Here is a 26,472-nt window from a genome sequence, read left to right on the forward strand (position 1 = left end):
ATGGAAATCGTAGAAATTTTCTGTGGAGCAACATTTAATAATAAAGCGTTTTAAATCATCAAAAGCGATGAGCGGTAGCAGGCGCTTTCGATAAAGAACGGGGGAGTGCAGCGCCGCTGCTGTCGCCACGGCCGCTGCCAGTAGCCAGCAAATGGATCCCGGAGCTTTGCCGATTACGGCGTCCAGAGGAGGACAGTCTGCAGGAAATCTGCCGCAAAATGGTTACTGGACAAAATTTTGATATCGGTGTGTCAGAAAGCGAAATAGATTGAATCTGCGCTACTATTACATTCACGTGTTCAGTATTCAGGCAGAAGAGGCTATAAAAATATTTTATGCCAGCTGCTCTCGATCCACTGACATTATGAACAGAAACAACGCACGCTACCGCTAGACCACAGGTGCAATCAGCCTATAGTTTCTCCATCATGGGACAAGTTTTCCTCCAGGAAGTGCCGCAGTCTACAGTGTTGCCAGATTGTGCAGCTTACCGGACTTAGAGAAATAGCGAGTTGGCCAGTTTTATTGTCCCATGTCGCGATCGGCGCGGACTTAGCCTCTGAAGCGGCCGGCCGCCGGTCAAGTTTTATGTCAAAGAGTGTACCTATACAATTGCCCCAACACTGTGCGGCGACATACAATGGAGGCCCACAGTGTTTTGTATACACTCGTACAGCTTAAATTTAAGTTTATGCCGAAGGGGGTACAATGACCTTTGTTTGTCGGCGTATTTCTCTTCGTATTTTTGGGTTGGATATGTCAGCTTGTTTAGATTATACATTATCTTATAGGAAAACACACAACTTACATATGGAATTATAATTTACCATGTATTTACATGAGGGCGCTCCAAGAGCGGTTACTTGTTTCTTTGGCAACATGCGCATGCGCGCTAAATCTGTTTGTTAACTGCGCAACAACCGTTAAATGTTCCACATATTATTATGTCCGGTCGTCCGCACTTCCACTCGCGCTTTTAGTGTCGTTGTCACACTGAATGCCGTACTTTCTGCCGAATAACTCAAGTGGCGTGGCCTTCCATCGTGAGTGCGGTGCATGTGCGTTTATTCACCAAGAACCGATGCTGTGGCAGATAATTCACCTTTCATACAGCCTGGGAAGGATCTTCTCCGTCGTATCCACATTTTCAGTGGGGTGAACACTGCACAGCAACACCTGACATCAAGGTAAGTGATGGTTTCAAAATTGTAGTTAGCTGATTAATATATAGACGTTGCGTTGCATGACATTACCATAATTGCTTCGTTGCACTATTGCACCCGCATTTGAGTACCACTACATGCTTGGTCGTTCAGTTTGTTGTGAGAAGCGCTTTTAGTCCTTGAGGTTTTTTCCTTTTAAATAGTTCTTCAAGTTCATCATTTACATATGGCTTGATATACACACAAAATTCACATAAATATTTTGACTTAACAATGCATATTACAATGGCTTACATATAAGGCTGACTCTCCACCCATTATTTGCATAAAACTTAGAAAATTCTTAAATATTAAAACATTACAAAATTCCTTTTTCAATTCCAGTTGCTGGTTATGTATTACGTGTAGCTTTGAGTTCGTAACGTAAAACCTTTTGCATTACGTCATGCTTGCCTCTTTACGATTATGTGGAAATGTCGCCGTTTATATTCGCTTGTGACGCTATATGAATTGATTAGCTTTATTTAAGGTCACATGTCTCCGTGTTTTGTGCACTTTGTAGTGAGTAGGTACCGGTCAATGTTTTGCAGTTGCACTGCGACGATGTATATTCTTATTCTTCATTTGCTTGATGACCAAAATATACACATAGACATACTAATAACTAAATCATTTCCTTGAGGTGCGGGCCGGCCGAAGTGGCCGTGCGGTTAAAGGCGCTGCAGTCTAGAACCGCAAGACCGCTACGGTCGCAGGTTCGAATCCTGCCTCGGGCATGGATGTTTGTGATGTCCTTAGGTTAGTTAGGTTTAACTAGTTCTGAGTTCTGGGGGACTAATGACCTCAGCAGTTGAGTCCCATAGTGCTCAGAGCCATTTGAACCTTGAGGTGCGGCCCGTTTTCTCATTTGGTGTTTATAACACCCATCGTAAATCTCTTCTTCTGCACCGTGTCGATGCACTGTCGCTGCAGCATAAAAAACTTATAACTAACTTAAAAAGTAATTGTGTTTCGTAGCTCATAGACTACACATATACTCAGTCATCACATTCGCTGGCAGATGTTTCTTCATAATTCACTCTTATTTGTTCATATATATGTTCACTTACATTTTTATTCCTCTACCATGTTAAGAAAGTTATTTTGAGTTTTTCTACGGTATCCCATCCTTTTGTTAGCTAACATGTCCTATATGTTTCGTCGTAATGATTTCTTTTACCGTACTTGTAATATATATGTTTTAGTGTTGACGTAACTTTGCATATTGATATAACATTATATTCTTTCGTTCGCTGATAGTAAAATATGGTTGTTGCGTGTTAATATTTATTTTGAAATTGAGTTTGACACTTGTGTAGTTTCGTGTTCCTAGCTGGTTGAGCCGCGAGTTAGTCTGTTGCGCTTGCGCAAGGTCAATGTCTCTTCCCTAGTACTGACTAAACATGCATTGTTGAGCGCGCACAGCTGAGTCGTACGCTGCTCCAGTTTGCTTTTCGCTTTGCGTAAAGCTGTGCTTTTTCACTTCCTCCCAAACAAATGTTTGCTTACAAAACAAGAAAATTACTTGAGTTTGGACACATTTCATTTAAAATACATATAATAAAAATTCTTACTATAATAACGATGATATTACTTATAAATATATTTTATGACAAGAAAACTGCTGTGACATTGTGTCACTACTAGTGAAATCTTTTAAGTCTTTATGAAGATGGAGACATTAATCTCTCCCTGTTCTTTCATATACCAACCTATAAGTTCCAGGATAAGGTATGTTTGCAATAATATAGGGCCCTGAGTATAGTAATTGCCATTCTTTGTTCAACTTACCGATCTTTGTTGATTGGGGATGTGTTCTCAAGAATACTCGTTGCCCTTCGAAAAAATGTGTAACTCGTTTTAACTTTTCGTTATATATTCTCTTTCTGTACTCTGATCTATTCTCTAGTGTAATTACTGCTTGTTTGATTTTATCTTGTAAAGTTAACTCTTTAGTAGGTAATTTTGGTATGGGTGATTTCCAATCGTCAGTTTGCTTTGTGTTAAACATAACTTCATTAGGAGTAAAACCTGTGGAAGAGTGGAGGAAATTGTTTACTATTTGCATAAATGGAGTCACTTGTTCAGTCCATCGTGAATGTATTATGAGGGTATGTCCTTATAAATCTATTGAATTCCTTAAAAACCCTCTCCACGAGACTTGCTTCTGGGTGGGAAAAACTTACCAAGATGTGTTTAATGCCCTGTGTACTTATGAATTGATTCCATTTTTTCCTACGAAATAGGCTGCATTGTCTGTTAATATGACTTTGGGTTTCCCTACTCTTTGTAAATAATCATCTTCAGTTATCCTTATGATGCTACTGGCTGCAGCGGTTTGGATATCATAAAGTTTGATGTATTTTGTGAGAATATCATAAAGAGCTATTGTTTATCTGACACCACCACCTATGGCCCTGCGATATCCAGAGAAACCATTTCCAGTGGAGCTTTGGTTAGTATGGGGTGTAGTTCTGTAAACTTTGACATACTGGATGGTTTTGTTCTTTGGCGCATAGCACACTTTTTTAATATTTGTGAAACACGTCGTCGTAAATTAGGAAAGGAACAAAGTTTGAAAATCTTGTCTGTACATTCTGTTACTCCATAGTGTCCCCATACTTCGTGTCTGTGTTCGATGGATTCGTCGATATATTCCTCTGGAAGGCATACACACCAATGGTTAGAACTTTCGCGCTTCTGGTGGAACAAAATGCCTTTGTATAACTGATACCATTTACTTACCTTGTGGTTTGCATTCCGGTTAAGATTTTGTATTACCTTTTTCCACCTGTTGTGTTGCTGTTGTTTTAGTCCAATTTGCTTACAAAAATTTTAATAGTCTGATTTTTGTGCACTACTTTGCATCAGTAATGTTCGGATTTCTGAATCGTGTTCAGACAGTTCACTGAACTCGTCTAGTCCTTGCGGTAATCTAGATAACGCATCTTCAATAACATTCTGACTGCCCTTTGGGTATATTATTTCAAAATTGAATTCCTGCAGGTACAAACACCACCTCCCTGGTCTTCGGTGTAATAGTTTACATGTTAAGAGAAAAGATACTGATTGGTGATCACAATAGACCTTAGTGTTTTTACCCCAAAGAAAATTTACTCAATTTTCTTAAACACTCAAATTACTGCAAACTTTTCCAGTTCTGTTACGGAATATGCTCTTTCTCCCTCTGACAAAGTTCTGCTGGCAAAGCTGATGACTTTGGGTACTTTTTTTCCTTCTTCTTCTTGTATCTGGAACAAACATGCCCCAGCCCCTGAGACGAGGCGTCCGTGTTTAAACAAAAGTCTTTGGGCATGTGAGGATGACTCAAAATGTTTATTGATATTAAAGCATTTTTAATTTTGGTAAAGTCCTCCTGGCATCTCTCATCCCATAACCAAGGCTTAGTCTTTCTCAACAGGTTAAGTAGGGCATCGCTATTCATAAGCTGCTGTGGTATAAATTTTCACAAAAAGGAAGTTGGTCCTAGATATGCTTTCAATTGTTTTCTGTTCCTTGGAGGTGGACAATTATGTATGGCATCTTGTTTCCTTGGGTCTGGTAATATACCCTGTTCTGATATGATATGTCTTAAGAATTTTACTTGTTCTTTGCCAAGGTAAGATTTCTTTAGATTTTCTGTTACTCTGCAGTTTGCAAATCTCTGAAATACCTTTTGTATTATACTAATGTGTTCTGCCCAAGTTGATGTGGCTATTAACATATCGTCAACATAAATGGTAACTTTACTGAGCAATTCAGGTCCTAGGACTCTGTCCAAAGCTGATATAAATACGCCTGCGCTAATGTTTAAGCCAAAGGGTAGAACTTGAAATTCATAACTCCTGCCAGTGCAGACAAATGCTGTATATTTTCTACTCTCCTCAGGTAACTTTATTTGCCAGTAAGATTTTTTGAAGTCAAAGGTGCTGAAATATTTGGTGTTATGAAATTGTAGTAATTGTTCATCTAAATTATCTGGCTTTGTTCTTACTGGCACTAGGATTTTGTTTGTGCCTCTAGCATCTAAAATTAGTCGTACTGATCCATCAGGTTTGCCAACTGGTAACATTGGGCTGCAATATGGAGAAAATGATGGCTGTATGATTCCCCATTCGCACCTTCTGTTGGTTTCCTGCTTAACTGCTACACGCTTTGCCCACGGTATAGGGTAAGAGTTAACACAAAATGTTTCGTGAGGATAGACATTAAGTTTATGTTCGTAATCTTTGATTACTCCTGGATTCTTATTAAAACACTTGCATATTTTAAAAGTAAGTCAGAAAGCTCTTGTCGTTGTGTAGCATCTAGAATGTTTGATTCGTTCAATTTTTGTTCTACTAATTCCTGGTTAACTTAAGTGTCGGTCTCGTGTTTGTTATCACATTTGTTCACAAAATACACGATGTGATATGCATACTGTACAGTGACATGGGGTTCTGGGTTTACTTTGGCATACCTCTCCGGTGTGATAATCAGGATGATAGAAAATCTTTGGTCTTTCACATAGAAATGGCACTTACCATAACCTATGTCTGTTTAGGTTTTGTAGGTTCTAAATGTGTCCATACCTATCAAGCAGTTGACTATAAGTTTGTCTACTATTAAAAAATTACACTGCACAGAGAATTGTTCAATGTTCATGGTGATAAGAGCTTGGTGTTTTACTAATTTGGTTTTGCCACCTGTAGCGGTTTGTACTTCGCAGTTTTGCACTAGCAGAACAGGAAATTTATTCCGTCTTTTTAATTAAGTGAAAAATGCTTCAGACACTAAATTAGTCGTGGGCCCTGTATCAAGTATTAACTGTGTGTCTACAACAAAATTTGTCACTCTGTTTACTGCTTGCACTTGTTCTTCCAGTGTATTTTTCGCCGATTTTAGTTCAGGTTGGTATAGATCGTCCTTTATGTCTCCTTGTTCATCGAATCGTACAAAACATGTTTGCAAATCTGGTTTGCCCCCATCGCTTATAAGGTCCATAGTATGGGTTTTCCTGTGGTGTAGTCTGATCTACTTCGGCACACGTGACAACTTCCGTCAGTTGTACTATGTCTACTTCGGCACACGGGACAACTTCCGTCAGTTGTACTATGTGATTGTTTCTCCAGTGTGTATCATTTCCAGTTCGCAACATGCTTTCTCGTGTGTCCATATGGTTGTTGTAAAATGTTGCCGTATTGTGATTTTGCTGAGCAAAGGATGGCTCTGTACGGCGTGTTGTATGTTATTGTTGTTGCCGCGCGCCGGGCACTGATGCGGCTGACTGTTTTCATTTACACGCGGTGCATAATTTTGAGAGGAGTGATTGAAATTAGCTGTGGATGGTAATCGTTCCTGTTATACGGAAAGTTTTGTTTAAATCTCTTGTCCCTAGCATTTCCATTCCCGTATCCATTACCGCGGTTAATGTATCCTTGCGGTTGCCCGTACCAGCTTTGCTGTGTGTTCGTGTCTGACCTTTTGTATTGACCATTCAGGTTACGTTGTGGTGTTTGGCTGTCTGACGCCCTCTTTGTTACTACTTTCTCTTCGTATATTAGGTCGATTGAATTTAAAATGGATAGAAAATATTCTGTGTCGTGCTCAGATGTTGTAATTAATATTTCACGAATGTGTCATGGCAAACGACTTTTTAAAATGTTTAAAACATCCAACCGTGCTGGATATTTCCACTTTTATTGTTCTTGTTGTAGTTGAAGTCATTTCCATTACGCGATATATCAGGCTGTATATTCCTAATGTCAGCTGGAGGTTACTCCTCTTCATAAGTGAGATCGATTGAGTCGAGAATAGAGAGGAAGTACTCGAGATTGTTCTCTGATATTGTCACCAATTTTACCCTGATAGTCTTTAAGAAGTTAACATGTGAGATTTGATTCGTCCCTAACGCGTCTTATTAACATATTTTTCAAAATATCGACGCAGTTCTCCCTGTTTAAGTAAGTACAACTACTCAGGGTTAAGCACCTCACGACGCAGCCTCTCTTCTACAGCGATTTGACCAAAATTTATCAAGAAACGCTTGCTCAGATTGTTCGTACGTGTGGCAGTGCTCAGACATGTCAGTAGCCTACAGCAAAGCGTCACGTTGGGTACAGCCTACAGCGAATCTGATCTTTTGAGATTCCGCCCTGTTACTTGACAGCACATTCCGGAATGCCCTTCTTAATACTACAGGGTTTATTTTCTCGTCCTCAGTCAAATATACTGCAAATTGCCCATGCCTAATTAGGCCTTCATTTGCTAGAACAGAGGACAAAAAAAAGGTGCTGTGTTTACAGGCTGCGAAATCGCCTCCGCTGCGTACGATTGTACGCAACATATGACGGAGCTGTCATTGGTGTTGGTTGTCGCAAATTACACAGAGTGTATATAAAATCCGGGAACACTTTGAATTATTTATTGCGCAAGAACCAAACGTTGTACAGATGTCATACATACTGCATTTTGAAGAGAGACTGAGATCTGGCGATCGGGGAGGCCACTTCATCAAACAGCTCTCCCCTTATGTAGCACAGCCGATCCATCGATGCGGCAGCTCCGTGTTCAGGTACCCATGAACTTCACGATGAAAATGGGGTGAAACCCCATCCTGCTGAAAGATGAACGGAGAGTCAGATTGCATTTGAGGCATCAGGCATTGCTGCAATATGTCCAAGTAGGAATATCTAGTGACAGTGCTCTTGGCGAAGAGGAATGGCCCGCACAGTTTTCGACGTGACAAAGCACAAAAATCAGTTACCTTTGGGGAATCACGCTCAAATTCAATGCACTCGTGTGGATGCTTTGTACCCCAGGTTCGACAATTATGCCTGTTTACTTTTGTACTAGTGTGAAAAGTGGCTTCGTCGTTAAAAATTAAGCGATCAACACCACCATCCCCATCCTCATTCAATTGTTGCAACTGTGAACAAAACTCAAAACGCTTGACTTTGTCGTTGTCACTGAGCTTCTGCACTAGCTCCCATTTGAATGGTTTCATAGACATCTTCCATACTGTCATTGGAGCCAGTTAGAGTTCACGGAATGCACGACGCACCGATTTCTTTGGACTCCTTATGAATGTCTCTCTTACGCGCTCCACAGTCACTTCACTCACACTGGGTCGTCCGCTTCTCTTTGTCGGGTACATGCAACCCATCGTAACGAATTTGTTTTGCCATTGGTAAATGGCCTTCCTTGTTGGTGGCTTCTTACCATACTTGGTTCTAAACATCCGCTGAACAGCTGTAGCACACTTGTTTTTATCGAACTCCAACACACAGAAAGCTCGCTCCGCACCTGAACTCGCCATGTTTGTGACTAGCGCTGATTATCGACAAATTAAGAAACTACGCAGTGGCGGTATACCTAAAAAAACCTTTTCAGGGTTTCTCTTCAAAATGACTTATGTTTGATATCTGTACAATGTTTGGTTCTTGTGCAATAAATAATTGAAAGTGTTCCTGGACTTAATGTACACCCTGTATTGTCTTTCTTCACCGCTAGGTACAATCGTCGCAAGTGAATGCGTGAGGATTCCCACTTCCTGACGTATCTATGGCTTTGGCTGTTGGTTGCGGTCGGCTCCTGTGAGCTACCGCTACCATTCACGAGCCCTTTACGTATTCGCTCTTCTGCTGTTTTAATATCTTAATCGATTTTGGCAATTATTTTCCCTTCGTTCTGTGTCGTTCTGTGCTCTTACACGAACTTTTGTGCAAGTATAGTGTCGCTATCTAATAAGGCAACCTCGGCTCTCATTCGTGACCTAGTTTCAAATGCTCCGCCACTTCTGCTAGTTTCTGTACTTCATCCGGTAAGCCTTTGCAAACTGACTGCAATTCCTTGACACCGTCTTGCACAAATTTTACGATTTGTGTTATTTCTATCAGTGCAGTTTGTAAATTATTCTGAACTTCGGTTATAGTGCTAAGCTTGACCACGGTTTGCTTTTGATCTCTAATTATGGGCGAGGGCTTCTGATCTAGCTTATTTAACCCAGTGGACAAGTCTGTGCGTAAATCTCTGCACAGTGTAATATCTACAATTATATTTTAAAGGACTTCATCGTAATAAAGCAATAAATAATTACTGTCAACGACATAATTTAATATTTTGTAAAAAATTGTATCTCAGGCAATACCCATGTAAAAGGATAATGTAAACCTCAGTCTTTTGTTATCTATGATTTTTGTACAAAAATCCTTCTTCTTGTTCGAACTGTTGTACTTACAGGATGTGATTGATGTCTCGTAACACAAGAGGTCTGTAAAAAAACTGTATTATGTTGCTAACCGATATTTAAAAATAGAGTTTACTTGTTATTGAAATGAAACTTCTTTTTTTGTGGTTTTATTTCATTGTAATTCTCGTCCTATATAAATGTTAAGTTTTCTGCTCAGGAAATGGTGAATATTAAGTCTTGTAACACTGAGAAATATTTTCAAATGTTAATGCATATAGCGAAGGTGCGAAAAAATTTAATATATATATATATATATATATATATATATATATATATAATTTATTAGGAGTAAAACACAGCCTGAACCAGAATCGATAAGTGAATGTGTTATGTTAGCCGCCATCTTAGTGAAATAGTGGTATTGCAGCGGCAGTTTTAAATTGATTTTCTTTAGTCTACAGGAAGAAATGTTGTTGGTCATAATTGTGGTAATAGTTGTGTATTGGTGGCCGAGGAGCCACTATGAGGTAATAAATTTCAGTTAAACTCTGAATGCCAGCAGCATCTTACATATAAATTCTTATCTGCTGATGTGTGAAGCCTGGCTATTTCGTAACTACTTTTATGAAATATTTCGACAGGAAAATACATTAATGTTGTTACGTGTGGTATTGTGAGACAAAACTGTTCATTTTGCTTAAAGAAAAGTGTTGTTACCTCAAATAACAGTAGCGCTAAATTCGATAAACGTTCTGCAACTATCAAAGTGTCCTTTAAACAACAGCACTGAAATTACTAAAAATCATTACTCTTGTTTAGTTCAGCTTACTTATCATGCATTTAGCTTATTTGCTGGTTATAAATAATTACTTTTGTGAATGAATTTAGTGACATTTACACTGCTTTACAGACAATATTGTGGAGATTTCTTTTAAGAAAGTAACGATCATTAGGCGGGAAAAGCAGTGATTAAATAAAACCTCATGTTACATTAATAATAAGTAACTAGTTTTACTGTAATCTTGCTGAAATTGTACAACACAACACACGCAAATACACCACCCGCCACAACAGGCCCACGCTTAACGTTGGGCTCAAATTGTCAAACATCTCTGTTAAGTCATTGCACAACTCTGCGTCCAAACTGCACATGTTCGCATGTATGTCACAAATAGCTTTTAATATTACTTGCAAATCGGACATGATGACGCGATAGAGGCTTGTGGATCTTTCAGATTTTGTTCGCTGGGTTCTATTGACATGATGTCGAATAAATTTTTCGGAATACACACTAGCGCATCTTTCGCTATCATCTTCAGGAAAAAATGCTACCTATGGTCGCTTGCGAGTTGATTTAATATGGTGTGAATAATGTTACATCACTCGTCGGTGCATTTTCCTCCCCTATACGAGTTGAGTTTAAATAAAATTCATGAGTATTCCGCTGATATCTGACGTCTGGTCGTTCACTAGCATTTGTCCTCTGGCTATGAGCAGCGACATTCCCTACATCTAAATTTCCTTCACTGTTCTCCACAACAACTTTAATTACAGGTTTTATACTAACAAATTTAAAAAAATCCGAGGAAAATTGTTACAGTAATCTTCGTTAAAATATATTACGAGACTTTTAAAAACTTTATATGAAATTTACATTGTGTCCAAATGACGACTAACTGTTGCCTGCGTTATGGTGTCCGTAATAGTGAAGCAATTTTTTAGAACAGTGCTACTATTGATAATAGTAGCCAAGCTTCAAAATTTTTAGGCCCGGATAGGATCTGGGTTAAATACTGATAGATAGGTTACCAGGTGTAACCATGCCAGCTTAATAATTGGATGCTTTCTACATTAGCTGAAAAATTTATGTCTGCACGTTCTTAGCAGTTTACTCCAGTATATTATTAGGATAATTTTCCTCTGTGGCCCTTTTTTTATAACATGAACAGCAACAGTCCTATACACCCCCTGGGACACATCAGATATTACTTCTGTGTGCGTAGATACCCTTCCATTCAGGAAAATGTACTGTGTCTTGCCTGTCAGGAAATTTTCGGATCTTTAAAAATCTTGTTAGATATGCTACGGCAACGTATTTTAAACAGAAGGTGTCTTTGTGATACTGAGTCAAACGCTTTTCGAAAGTCTCGCAACACCGAATCAACATGGTTCCATTTGTTCATTGTACTTACGATATTATGTGTGAAACGGTCACGATCGATGTTCCGAGGAACCCTTGTACATTTCTACGTATTACAAAGGAAGATATTGCAGTACTAGCTGAGTTTAATCCTCGCACCACTGCAAAATGATATAGACACTTCGTCAACACTTGAAATAGCTAAAACTGAGAGCCCAATGGAATCCTAGTCAGATTATAAATAGAATTTGCAGCTGAATTGCTTTCTTTCTAAACCAGTAAGTTCCATAGAGCCCTTGTCCACTAGCAGGAGGGAAGCACACGTCATGTTTACAAGGGCAGCAGAAACGATCCATATAAATACCGTCCAATATCATAGAACGCCGAATTTAAAAAGCATTCTGAGGTCAGACGTTATGAGTATCTCTAAAAGAATTATTACCTCCACGCCAACCACTGTGCATTCCAAAAATATGGGGCAAACAAATCTAAACTCCTGTTTCTCTCATATGACATCCTGCAAATCAAAGAATCAAGGCTGCAGTACTCCTTGATTTCCGAAAAGCATTTGATCCAGTACGATGAATTGATGATTTCTTCTTGGGGAGGTTGCAACTTCTTTTCCTGGCAATTGCCTTAGCTATTTATGGAAATCATGGAAAACTTAAATCTGGATGACCAGATGGCGATTTGAACCGTTGTACTCCAAAATGTGAGTCCAGTCTACTAACCAATGTGCCACTTCACTTCACTCGTTATGTTACCTTGGATGGCGAGTCATCAACAGATATAGAAGTAAACAAGTTTGCCCCAGGGGATGTGTTTGGACCCTTTCTGTTCTTGGTGTATATCAGTGACCTGACAGACAGTATTAATAGTAACCTCAGACGTTCGCTTATGATAAAGTCATCTATAATGAAGAATTTGCAGTTGATGTAACTAAAAACTACTGCCCAAATATCCAGTCCGTGTGGGTTCTGTTCTGTCCGACGCCTTTCGCCAGGAGGTTACGTCTTGCGATCGGAGCGTTCTGTACTAGTCCCGTCGATAGTCTACGTGCTGAAGCCGGTGAATTGCCACTAACCTACCGGCGCGATATACTGCTTTGTCCATATGCCTGTCGTCTATTATCAATGCCCGACCACCCGTCTTATCGTTTCTTTTTTGATGACTCTCTCGACCGTCAATACGGGTTGTATGTATCTGCCCTGCTACCCCCTGGAGTTCGCGTTCGTCGCCTCCTTCAGCAACTTGATTTTCCACTCCCTGGAACCTTTAGAGTGGGCGAGAGCCAAACGCCACCTTGGCTACAGGCTCAGGTACGCGTTCACCTTCACCTCAGATCGCTCCCAAAGGAGGTATACCGAAGCTGGGGCTTCGGTATACCGCTCGCGGTTTGTCGAACTTCGTTCGAAGTTCATTAATACGATCTTCATTTATACAGATGGCTCTAAGACCAATGACGGTGTCGGGTGTTCCTTTATTGTCGGGGCACACAGTTTCAAATACCGAGTGCATGGCCATTGTTCGGTCTTCACAGCTGAGCTATTTTCCCTCTGTCAGGCTGTTCTTTACATCCGCCGCCACCGACATTCTGCTTATGACATCTGCTCTGATTCCCTGAGCGCCATCCAGAGTCTCGGTGATCCGTATCCGGTTCACCCTTTCGTGCACCGGATCCAACGCTCTCTTCAGCAGTAGGGGGACGACGGTTCTCCGGTTACCTTTATGTGGGTTCCTGGCCATGTCGGTATCCCTGGGAACGAGGCTGCAGATGGCGCGGCCAAGGTTGCGGTCCTCCAGCCTCGGACAGCTTCTTGTTGTGTGCATTCATCTGATTTTAGCAGGGTCATTTGTCAGCGCAATTTATCGCTGTGGCATGCCGATTGGTCTACACTTACTGAAGACAAGCTTCGGGCCTTGAAACCTCTCCCTCACGGCTTGGACGACCTCTTCACGCCCTTCTCGGCGGGAGGAGGTCGTTTTGGCCCGGTTACGGATTGGACACTACCGGTTCAGCCACCACCATCTGCTGACGGCTGCGCCGGCGCCGTTCTGCCCATGTGGGCAATTGCTGACGGTACGCCACATTTTAACGTCCTGTCCGAATTTTAATACACTGCGCATTGATCTTGGCCTGCCATGTACTCTGGATGAAAGTTTAGCGGATGACCCAGGAGCAGCTGCTCGCGTTCTTCGTTTTATCCACTTGACAAACCTGTCTAAGGACCTTTGATTATGCTGTTTTCTTTTAATCCCTTGCCTGTTAATGTGCCTTTTATAGTGTTGTCCTTTTTAGTTGCTGTTTTAACATTGTGCCTCGCAGTGCATCCATAATTTTTAGTCTGGGTGCTAATGACCACTGGAGTTGTACGCCCTAAAACCACAAAAAAAAGGCCAGCAACCAACAACAATGACGGATTATGCAGGCACTTACCTCGCAGGGGACAGCTCTTCCAACGACAGACAAGAGACAGTCGTGCTCCACCCGGCCATCGGGCTGCAACCCAAGTGCCGCCATACGTCACTGGCTTTGTGGACCTTTTTTCCTCCTTGGGTCAAGTGGCCAAAAGTAGTACCTGCAGTAACCTGGCGTTCAAGCGGTATTTAGCCCAGTGCTCAGGATGTGGTTGGGCAGTTAACTTCGAGTTTTCTGGGCCAGGCGCCACTTGTGAAAGCATTCCTACAGTCAGTATGAGTATTGGAGGTACTGCTACAATGAAGACGCCGTCCACGTAAGCTTTTGCCTCCAGGAGCTGCCAGCTATTGACCTACACCATTAGTGGCCTCTACACCAAAGAGACGTGGCCTCGAACATCATGAGCAGCAGTTGGGCTTTACAATATTTGTTTTTCACTGGCAGCATGCCGTACTTAAACTTTTGTGCATCCCTTTTGGACCAACTTTTGCCTACACTGGGAATCATACAGCCAATCAGGTGGGCATCAAAAGTTTATTCAAATTTTTACCTAGGTTTCGACAGATATAATGCTTTCTTCCTCGGAAGTAGTTTATATGTGTCAAAACCTAGGTAAAAGTATGAATATACATTTGACGTGCAACTGTTGGCTGTATGATTCTCTTTGTATCCATATTTCTACATTTTCTAACTACTGCCATATCCAAGAGTTTATAGTTTTTCTCATCTTCTAGGACGTTATCTTCTGCGCTTCCCTTCTGGATTGATTGTGACAGGCGTAGTGTATGGATATTGGATTTTGGAACTTTCAGATTACTGTGACACTGCCAGGCCTTCACATATTACTCTTGTTCTTTTAATATGCAAGAAGAGACTTATTTTCAATTATTGTGTTCCATATAAACTCCCATTAGAGAAGTTTGTTTGTGTGTGTTACAATAAACTTCGTACTGATTTCTACCTGAGTATTTTTCCTGTACTGCCCTTGGTGGAAACATCACTTTAAATGCTGAAAAATGTGAAATTATGCACTTCAAAAAACGCCAAACAATAGTACTGTGCAACTGCAATATCAGTGAGTCACTTCCAGGAAACAATTAGTGTGGATATTTGATGAAAAGATCAGATCAGAGAGGCTCATTTGCAGGTACGCAGGTGGCAAAATTCAGTTCATGAATAGTATACTGTGTTTACGAAACATCCGTGCGACCCATACATAAGCAGCATATGTTTTGGATCCATATCGAATAGGATTCATAAGGGATAATGAAAGTATGCAAAGAAGGTCATCACAAATGGTCACATCTTTAATCGACTCACGGGAGAGTATCACGCAAATGCTGAAAAACCTGAACTGTCAGACGCTTGAAGATAGCTCCAAGACGTCCCGAGAGAGCCTGCTTAAAAGTTCCAAACACAAGTATTAAGTGCTGAAACTAGAAACATACTAGAGACACTGATGTATCACTCAGATGAGACAGTGAAGGCACGATCAGAGAGATTACAGCGTGCATAAAGGCATTTTAGCCATCGCTCTTCCCGCATCCATACTCGGTTGGAAAGTGTTACAGTGCGAAGTGCCGTCTGCTATGCAGTTCACAGTAGTGCCGGGAGCGGATGTAGGTGTTATTATACAGTTCCTGCTTGTAAGTCGGTTATGAGGGGAGAAGTGAGGAATTGTTCGAATTATCTGCAACAATGCCTACTTCTCCTTCTGTCTTCTCCCTGCTAAACTTGTCCTTTGGCTAATAACTTTACTATCGTGTATCCTCTTTCTGTCACTAAATAATGGACTGTCTCAACTATACTGGATGTTTGCAAGCGCTTGCATTAAATGTTTAAGGATGATAGCTCAGGTCACGGGGAACAACTCTTGTTAGAGACAAAATGTTCGCTGACACTACGGAGCGATGATAGGCGTCCTTTTGTGTTGGTTACACCCTTAAAAGCGACAAGGCGTTGGTAGACCTACTCTGAAGCATGCATATGTCTTCTGTGTTGTTTATCAGTCATCATCTGCTCCGTACAAAAGGAAGTGATCCAGCACAACTATAATTCCTAATTCGCTTCTAAAATACCTTTCCCCCCTTACACATACTCGTTGTTAAGGTTTTCTTGAAAATCACTCTACAATTTGCTGTGATAGCTGCATGTTGCGTACCCAGGTAATACACCCTGCTACCCGTAGTTCGGTGTAATCGCATCAACCCAGGGCCATCGAATACCAAAAGGACGCCTACCATCGCCGGGAAGACACAGCGAATATTTTTCCTCTTAACAAAAGTTATTCCTCATGATTGCATCTAATCACATCTAGATACTTTGAAACTCCCTATTGGGGCTGTTGATATATAAATATATAGTCTTTTCCCCAAAAGATATCGATATATACAGTCGACATATTTCCCCCTGTATATTGATACCATAATGGCAATATCGAGTACCGACTTTTTTATTTTTTATTTTATATTTTTTTTCACAATTTTCCGAAAAATATTTGAATTAGTTCTTTTTAAATTGTAGTAGGATATAATTTTAATTTCACTGTGTGAAGGATTGTTACTACTTCTTGATCGCTCAAGAAGAAGTAAGAATCCTTCACGTCCAATCTTTCTCTCCAACTGTGAGAAGCAATTATACGTGGCACTGGGAATGGCAGCGGAGACATTTGAGGGGAAATGCTGACGTAATCGGCGTTCGGCGCTACCAACAGAAAATGCAACGTTTAGCTTCGCCACGCAATTTTAACACTACAACTGCTAGGTCGCTGGCTTTTACAGAAATGAAAAAAAAAAAAAAACAGGGAAATAACATGAAGTGTTCTGGACAAATACGATATGTGACGAAACCGAACGATGGACCCATCAGACCCCTTCTATTGTCCCGCTTTCATGCGGTTGCCATCGTTAGCGAAATGGCTATCGCCAAGTTGGACATGTAGCGTTTTCCTTTCAATCCTTACTGTAAGGGGGATAGACAGGATGCTAGCTTGTTGATTTACAGAATATTTAATAATAAAACAAATATTTTTACATCTGTAAGACTGCAGGTACGTTGATATTTTTTTCCGTCAATATATCGACATATCGATCATTTCTATCGACATGTCGAGAAGAGCTCATATGGTTCTTTTTTAAATATCTATGTAATGGATTCCCGATATTTTTAAAAATATCGACAGTCCTAGTCTCTATACAGCACAGTTCTCCACTGCACACGTTGGCTGCATTTTCCACATTTGCAGATCCCTTACAGCGTGAATGGGGCACTGATACTGGGTAGAACGCAGTGGTCTATGACGTGCAGTATTGTATTAAGGAAGATGAATCCTGGATATCAATCATGTACTTAAACTATTGAATCTATCTATCCTCACTTATCTCTCACAGGCTTCAGCAGCACACACAACGTGGGCATGTCCCGTGTTGCGAGAGAGGTGTCTTTTTGTATGCCTGACGATTCTGGCGCTCGCGAATGCGAGTCAATATGGTCTGAGCGGGAGTACTGAGTCGATCGCGACTGGGCGCTGTAGGACCCCGTTACTAAAGCATGATAGCTGTAGAGTACTAATTTCGCATTTTATGAAAGAATGTTAATTTTAAGGTGAAAGTATCGATCCTAAGATCAATGGCTACTTCACGTTAAATTGTATAAATGGAACCGTGATGTGAATGTGAGTTAGGCGACATAGGGACCTTTTTGTGTGTAAATCTCAATAAATTTGTGTAGATCTCAATAAATTCGGACTTCATTTAAATTGTGTGCAATTTCAAGGTACCTGTTCATCATTTTTCTTAATGTACATGTTATTCAGAAATAATAGATGTCTCAACAGAGCATGTGTACCTTGGTAGTAGATCTTCCAGTGCTCTCCTTAAAATTCAAGTCTGATGCCTAACAGTGTGACATCAAACTATTCAGCAACAAACTTGTAATAACTAATACCGGGAGGGTCTTACAGTCTATAGCTCCCTATCCCAATCAGATGTAGTTTATGTACATGAAGCCTCTATGTAACTCTCTTGCTAAAAATCTGGATGTTATACAATTCAGTCACTAATGGGCAGTCACCAAGCACGTTCGCTCTCTGAGTCTATTTAACTAGACGCTACAGTGCAGGTCGTATCGAAATTGTATCAACTCTTTAACGCCTAAATTACGTCAGTGTATCTAATATGCACTGAATATTTAGTGTAGCTACAACTTTTCGTAAGATCTCACCCCTGTTTTTATTACAACAAAAACCGAATACCCTTTCAGTATAGTAAAAAAATGAATCAGTTTCATCTGATGTTCTCTAGCCTTCTATGTTTACTGATTTGTTATAGCTCCAAAACATTACAGCCATTTCTTTTCGAACGATTTTGATGAAGATCTAGAAAACATTTCGTTGCCACACGCAGGTATGAAACTGAAGTCGACTGAAGTAAACTTCTATAAACCCGTGGCGAGGCAATTGCTCCAGAAATTGCACGCCAATGAGTGTCACTCACCAGCTGCAATTCATCAAATTGGCAAGCAGCACACCTTGATGCTAAGGTTTTTATATCTTCATACAGATATGTACTTTGCTCTCGATCCGTGAAGGTAAACGCTGCTCCTCGCAGAAGAACGATCTTCCACTATCACCTAAACGATGGTCGGTGACACACGCCAAGTGATAACAGCAGCATAGGACTTGATAGCACTGATCACAGAGGGCAGGAAATCGTGGAGGTCCGCAATAAAGCAGCCAGCGGGCTGATGGACGGACTCCAGCTCTTGAATCCAAATTTGTAGTACCCGAACTCAGCTGTAGCTCCGATGACTATTAAGTGCAAGCAGTTTGGTGTTAACACAGGGCGTGCTCGTGGCTTATATAATACAAAAGACTTGTGGGAGTTAACCCACCTCAGTAATGTAATTATTATAAGAGAAACACGACGTATTATTACAAACCTGTAACTTTGCGGAAATTTACATGAACTTTTCCTTCCACATGAGACTACGATCGAACGCCATCTATCATTTAACTGACCGTCTACTAAAATATATGAATGACAAGATTTAATTTAAAAGGATTTTTTGTGATTTGTCTTGGACATTTGATTGCGTAAATCGCAATAACTTTTTGGAGCAACATGTATAGTTGGCAAGCGGTTTACTTTCTATTTAACTGATAGGAAGCAAAGATTAGATAACTTATGTCGCTATTAGTATAAATCTTCATCTGGCTACGGACGAATTATTAATGATGTTCCACAGAGATCAATTCCGAGATCAGTTCTATCCTTCCTATGTATAAATGACCTAACATGTTAAAAACATCACAATCCAAGCCCAACTGAGGAGAAACAACAGAACCAGCACAAAATGAAAAATTCAAAAGCATTATTGATTGGTTTTCGATATCTGATCTATCACTTAAGATACGGAAAAAAAACTCATTCCATTATGCCTAAGGTAAGATACGTCATCGTTAGTAGCAGTACAGCATGGGGGAAAGGAAACATATAAAAGCGATTATTCATACTTCCTTGGTGGGCATACTGATCAGAACTTGAACTGGAAACGCAATATTAGAAATCCTCTCAAACTCTGAAGTTCAGCATCAGCATCACTTGTTCTACGTATAGCTGGTAATTTTTGTGACGAAAGCCTTAGATGATTTGCTTACTTCCAATCACTGGCGTCGTTTGGAACAATATTCTGGGGCTATTGCCCTTATAATCACGAAGTAGGTATTCGTTGCACATAAACGTGCTGTGTCAATAATGTCTGGTGTCCATCCTCGAACTTCATGCGGACAAATGTTTTAAAAATGTATCATACTAACCATCTATCTAGATTTGAGCTGTAGCGACGAGAGCGACTGCTGTTATTTTTCTACACAAGAACAAGTGGAACGAGCCAGTCCCCCCCACCCCCCTTTTTTTCCTCGTCCCCACGATTTACATTATAAGGTTTTGAGGGCTGCTGAAGCCTCGTACGACATGACTTCTTATTGAATTTCGTTCATTTTTTCCTAGTTCGTGTCTTTTGACGTGTCAGACATTCTATCGATAGACGTTCCATAAATTTCAGCTTCATCGGGCATCACAGAACTCTAAGACTGTCTTGGGGATTGTCTAAGCAGGCAGGACAATGTAACTTTTTTGCTTCAGGTCAGTTGCTTGAGGTGTACATTAGAGTAAATAAATTATACGCAAGTTCAACATGGTTTTTTCCGTAAGAACACAATTTTAAAATCTTATAGGGGAGTTAGTCCAGAAGACACTGCGAACAACTAGAAACGTAGCTCCAGATACAAGCAGCCTCGTTCCGTTTTCGTAACACTTGTATTACAATGGAAAGATTATTTTGCCGTATTTCTGTGCAACTATTTTTCGAGTTTTAACTGTGTTCCTGTGATGTTGCAAAATTCACCGAAATCGGCCACATCAATGGCAGTGGACGAGCTGTTACAAGAGACATTCTTTTGCTCTCCTCCAGAAAATATTGTGTGTGACATCTGCAAAATATGAAATGAGACAGGTGCTCCAGCGTACATGTTAAATCTTTTCAGATGTGGAGATCGCTTTCAAAGCACGTCCCATCTGACTCCGCACACAATTCAAAATGCAGGGTCACGCGTACAATGAACAACACGATCATTGCCATTTGACTTCAAGACAATTAATCCCCTTTAGCAATGGCAGAAGTCTAGTTTATTTTAGTCAGCTCTCGTATATCCAATGAGACAATAAGAAACACCGTGCACCTAAGTACACTGAAATGGCTATTTATTTAGAATACATCAATACACAGTTAACACTAGGACTAATAGTCACATAATTAAGTACATGGAAACAAATCAGATATCTGCAGACAAGGCACAAAATATCGCTGAACTACATTTAGCACAGGGACTGTCTGTTTAGTAAACGCGGGTTCGTTTGAAACATTATACACTATGATCATACAAATAACTAAAGAACAACACTAATAATGGCCACAGGGAAAATACGATAACCCTCAGCAACAGCAGCAGCGCCACGTACACTTAACATGGCCGTCCTCTCGTAGCGCTCCCGAGTCCCCACAGCCGCACTCGTCTCTGAAAGTAATACAAGTTGCCCTTTTCTAATAGACGTTATGATACTTTGGAAGGTTGAGGGATAATCATGTCAGTGATGGTTCACAGGAAAAATGCGATAGAGTTTCACAAGTCTTCTTTGTATTACTACGATAGTTTTGATTCAGTACCCATAATTTTATTAACCTACAGATTTGAAAGACTATAGTTAACGAAGAAGAAAATAAAAACTACAAAATAACCAAAACTGGCAAAGGGCACCTCGAAGCCGACATTCTTCACAATGGTCACCGTAGATAAATCTAAATACACAAAAATTAGAAAAATATATGACACAAACAATCAACACATACAAGTATACAAAAGCACTTGATGTAAGTTTCTATTCGAAATTTAGAGAAATGTATAAACTCTGGTCAAGTGATATGACATAATATGAATAATCATAATGTTAAGTTTTCATCCGTGAATGTATAGAAATATTCAGACTTGTAACAAATGAGTTCTTCCAGCCACTTAATGATGAATGTCATAATTTGGCACTAGTAGTTTTAGACTTGTGAATAATCCTTCGTTATAGGTCTATCGTAACCAAAACTTAAGATAAACAAAATAAATCAACATCTGAAGTAAAAGTAATCCAAAAGAGTCCATAACGTTTATAAAAATTGGTTTCAAACGACGTTCAAAAAATATTTTGTCAGTTACACGATTTTTAAGCACTGTAACTACATGGCCTGAACATCCAACGTATCACTGTACAAGGGCGTGCTGAAACGAAATGTCTCCAAATTTTTTATGCGAAAACTCTTTAAAGGTTTTTAAATAGAACAAACGTTAATCCACATTCTACCTCTTCCAATTCATACAGCTTTAAACAAATCTCGTCCTGACCGCTATGTATGACGCACTCCGCTGCGGCATACTGGAATAAACAAAAAGAAGTTACCAAAGAAGAGAGGCGCAAGCGATGGAATGCAGCAACAATAAAACATTAAGGCGTTCAAGATCCGTATTGCAGCCTACAAGCGTCTGACCTGTAGAGAAGTGGACAGGACTGAACAGGATAAGAACCAGTCACGCCAGGTGCAATGCTATGATGCAGAAGAGGAGACTCCGAAACTCTCCAGCCTGCGACTGTGGGGCCCAAGAACAAATCATTCAGCATATTGTCAGAGACCCCCCCCCATGAACCATGGACCTTGCCGATGGTGGGGAGGCTTGCGTGCCTCAGCGATACAGATAGCCGTACCGTAGGTGCAACCCAAACGGAGGGGTATCTGTTGAGAGGCCAGACAAACGTGTGGTTCCTGAAGAGGGGCAGCAGCCTTTTCAGTAGTTGCAAGGGCAACAGTCTGGATGATTGACTGATCTGGCCTTGTAACAATAACCAAAACGGCCTTGCTGTGCTGGTACTGCGAACGGCTGAAAGCAAGGGGAAACTACAGCCGTAATTTTTCCCGAGGGCTTGCAGCTTTACTGTATGATTACATGATGATGGCGTCCTCTTGGGTAAAATATTCCGGAGGTAAAATAGTCCCCCATTCGGATCTCCGGGCGGGGACTACTCAAGAGGATGTCGTTATCAGGAGAAAGAAAACTGGCGTTCTACGGATCGGAGCGTGGAATGTCAGATCCCTTAATCGGGCAGGTAGGTTAGAAAATTTAAAAACGGAAATGGATAGGTTGAAGTTAGATATAGTGGGAATTAGTGAAGTTCGGTGGCAGGAGGAACAAGACTTCTGGTCAGGTGACTACAGGGTTATAAACACAAAATCAAATAGGGGTAATGCAGGAGTAGGTTTAATAATGAATAGGAAAATAGGAATGCGGGTAAGCTACTACAAACAGCATAGTGAACGCATTACTGTGGCCAAGATAGATACGAAGCCCACACCTACTACAGTAGTACAAGTTTATATGCCAACTAGCTCTGCAGATGACGAAGAAATTGAAGAAATGTATGATGAAATAAAAGAAATTATTCAGATTGTGAAGGGAGACGAAAATTTAATAGTCATGGGTGACTGGAATTCGAGTGTAGGAAAAGGGAGAGAAGGAAACATAGTAGGTGAATATGGATTGGGGGACAGAAATGAAAGAGGAAGCCGCCTGGTAGAATTTTGCACAGAGCACAACATAATCATAACTAACACTTGGTTTAAGAATCATGAAAGAAGGTTGTATACATGGAAGAACCCTGGAGATACTAAAAGGTATCAGATAGATTATATAATGGTAAGACAGAGATTTAGGAACCAGGTTTTAAATTGTAAGACATTTCCAGGGGCAGATGTGGACTCTGACCACAATCTATTGGTTATGACCTGTAGATTAAAACTGAAGAAACTGCAAAAAGGTGGGAATTTAAGGAGATGGGACCTGGATAAACTGAAAGAACCAGACGTTGTACAGAGATTCAGGGAGAGCATAAGGGAGCAATTGACAGGAATAGGGGAAATAAATACAGTAGAAGAAGAATGGGTAGCTTTGAGGGATGAAGTAGTGAAGGCAGCAGAGGATCAAGTAGGTAAAAAGACGAGGGCTAGTAGAAATCCTTGGGTAACAGAAGAAATATTGAATTTAATTGATGAAAGGAGAAAATATAAAAATGCGGTAAGTGAAACAGGCAAAAAGGAATACAAACGTCTCAAAAACGAGATCGACAGGAAGTGCAAAATGGCTAAACAGGGATGGCTAGAGGACAAATGTAAGGATGTAGAGGCCTATCTCACTAGGGGTAAGATAGATACCGCCTACAGGAAAATTAAAGAGACCTTTGGAGATAAGAGAACGACTTGTATGAATATCAAGAGCTCAGATGGAAACCCAGTTCTAAGCAAAGAAGGGAAAGCAGAAAGGTGGAAGGAGTATATAGAGGGTCTATACAAGGGCGATGTACTTGAGGACAATATTATGGAAATGGAAGAGGATGTAGATGAAGATGAAATGGGAGATACGATACTGCGTGAAGAGTTTGACAGAGCACTGAAAGACCTGAGTCGAAACAAGGCCCCCGGAGTAGACAATATTCCATTGGAACTACTGACGGCCGTGGGAGAGCCAGTCCTGACAAAACTCTACCATCTGGTGAGCAAGATGTATGAAACAGGCGAAATACCCTCAGACTTCAAGAAGAATATAATAATTCCAATCCCAAAGAAAGCAGGTGTTGACAGATGTGAAAATTACCGAACAATCAGTTTAATAAGCCACAGCTGCAAAATACTAACACGAATTCTTTACAGACGAATGGAAAAACTAGTAGAAGCCAACCTCGGGGAAGATCAGTTTGGATTCCGTAGAAACACTGGAACACGTGAGGCAATACTGACCTTACGACTTATCTTAGAAGAAAGATTAAGGAAAGGCAAACCTACGTTTCTAGCATTTGTAGACTTAGAGAAAGCTTTTGACAATGTTGACTGGAATACTCTCTTTCAAATTCTGAAGGTGGCAGGGGTAAAATACAGGGAGCGAAAGGCTATTTAAAATTTGTACAGAAACCAGATGGCAGTTATAAGAGTCGAGGGACATGAAAGGGAAGCAGTGGTTGGGAAGGGAGTAAGACAGGGTTGTAGCCTCTCCCCGATGTTGTTCAATCTGTATATTGAGCAAGCAGTAAAGGAAACAAAAGAAAAATTCGGGGTAGGTATTAAAATTCATGGAGAAGAAATAAAAACTTTGAGGTTCGCCGATGACATTGTAATTCTGTCAGAGACAGCAAAGGACTTGGAAGAGCAGTTGAATGGAATGGACAGTGTCTTGAAAGGAGGATATAAGATGAACATCAACAAAAGCAAAACAAGGATAATGGAATGTAGTCTAATTAAGTCGGGTGATGCTGAGGGAATTAGATTAGGAAATGAGGCACTTAAAGTAGTAAAGGAGTTTTGCTATTTGGGGAGCAAAATAACTGATGATGGTCGAAGTAGAGAGGATATAAAATGTAGGCTGGCAATGGCAAGGAAAGCGTTTCTGAAGAAGAGAAATTTGTTAACATCCAGTATTGATTTAAGTGTCAGGAAGTCATTTCTGAAAGTATTTGTATGGAGTGTAGCCATGTATGGAAGTGAAACATGGACGATAAATAGTTTGGACAAGAAGAGAATAGAAGCTTTCGAAATGTGGTGCTACAGAAGAATGCTGAAGATTAGATGGGTAGATCACATAACTAATGAGGAAGTATTGAATAGGATTGGGGAGAAGAGAAGTTTGTGGCACAACTTGACCAGAAGAAGGGATCGGTTGGTAGGACATGTTCTGAGGCATCAAGGGATCACCAATTTAGTGTTGGAGGGCAGCGTGGAGAGTAAAAATCGTAGAGGGAGACCAAGAGATGAATACACTAAGCAGATTCAGAAGGATGTAGGTTGCAATAGGTACTGGGAGATGAAAAAGCTTGCACAGGATAGAGTAGCATGGAGAGCTGCATCAAACCAGTCTCAGGACTGAAGACCACAACAACAACATTGTCAGAGACTGCCCTCTACGAAAGTACCCACGACCATTCACTGACTTTATTAATTCTGCTTTCTCTGCTATCAATTGGCTTCACTCGTTGCATGTTGAACGCTGATTAAATGTGTATATTTTAATTGTTGTTATTATTGTTGTGGTCTTCAGTCCTGAGACCGGTTTGATGCAGCTCTCCATGCTACTCTATCCTGTGCAAGCTTCTTCATCTCCCAGTACTTACTGCAACCTACATCCTTCTGAATCTGCTTAGTGCATTCATCTCTTGGTCTCCCTCTACGATTTTTACACTCCACGCTGCCCTCCAATGCTAAATTTGTGATCCCTTGATGCCTCAGAACATGTCCTATCAGTCGGTCCATTCTTCTTGTCAAGTTGTGCCACAAACTCCTCCCCAATTATGTTCAATACCTGAAACTTCCTGGCAGATTAAAACTGTGTGCCCGACCGAGACTCGAACTCCGGACCTTTGCCTTTTGCCAGTATATAAAGCTGTGAGTACCGGGCGTGAGTCGTGCTTCGGTAGCTCAGATAGTAGAGCACTTGCCCGCGAAAGGCAAAGATCCCGAGTTCGAGTCTCGGTCGGGCACACAGTTTTAATCTGCTAGGAATTTTCATATCAGCGCACACTCCGCTGCAGAGTGAAAATCTCATTCATGTTCAATACCTCCTCATTAGTTATGTGATCTACCCATCTAATCTTCAGCATTCTTCTGTAGCAGCACATTTCAAAGGCGTCTATTCTCTTCTTGTCCAAACTATTTATCGTCCATGTTTCACTTCCATACATGGCTACACTCCATACAAATACTTTCAGAAACGACTTCCTGACACTTAAATCTGTACTCGATGTTAACAAATTTCTCTTCTTCAGAAACGCTTTCGTTGCCATTGCCAGTCTACATTTTATATCCTCCCCACTTCGACCACTGTGCTCCCCAAATAGCAAAACTCATTTACTACTTTAAGTGTCTCATTTCTTAATCTAATTCCCTCAGCATCACCCAACTT

General features: G+C 40.6%; 1 protein-coding gene across 1 annotated transcript in view; it reads right to left on the reverse strand.

Annotated features, from left to right (window-relative positions):
• Window positions 1–20,872: 20,872 nt before the first annotated feature.
• LOC126481297 (uncharacterized) overlaps window positions 20,873–26,472 on the reverse strand; it is a 452,512-nt gene continuing 446,912 nt past the window's right edge. The window contains exon 7 of the mRNA XM_050104945.1: window positions 20,873–21,006. Within this exon, the coding sequence (XP_049960902.1) occupies window positions 20,925–21,006 (82 nt within the window). The 3' untranslated portion in view covers window positions 20,873–20,924. The remainder of the gene's footprint in view (window positions 21,007–26,472) is intronic.

Source organism: Schistocerca serialis, chromosome 5 (genome assembly GCF_023864345.2).
Source record: "Schistocerca serialis cubense isolate TAMUIC-IGC-003099 chromosome 5, iqSchSeri2.2, whole genome shotgun sequence".
Classification (NCBI taxonomy): Eukaryota; Metazoa; Arthropoda; class Insecta; order Orthoptera; family Acrididae; genus Schistocerca; species Schistocerca serialis.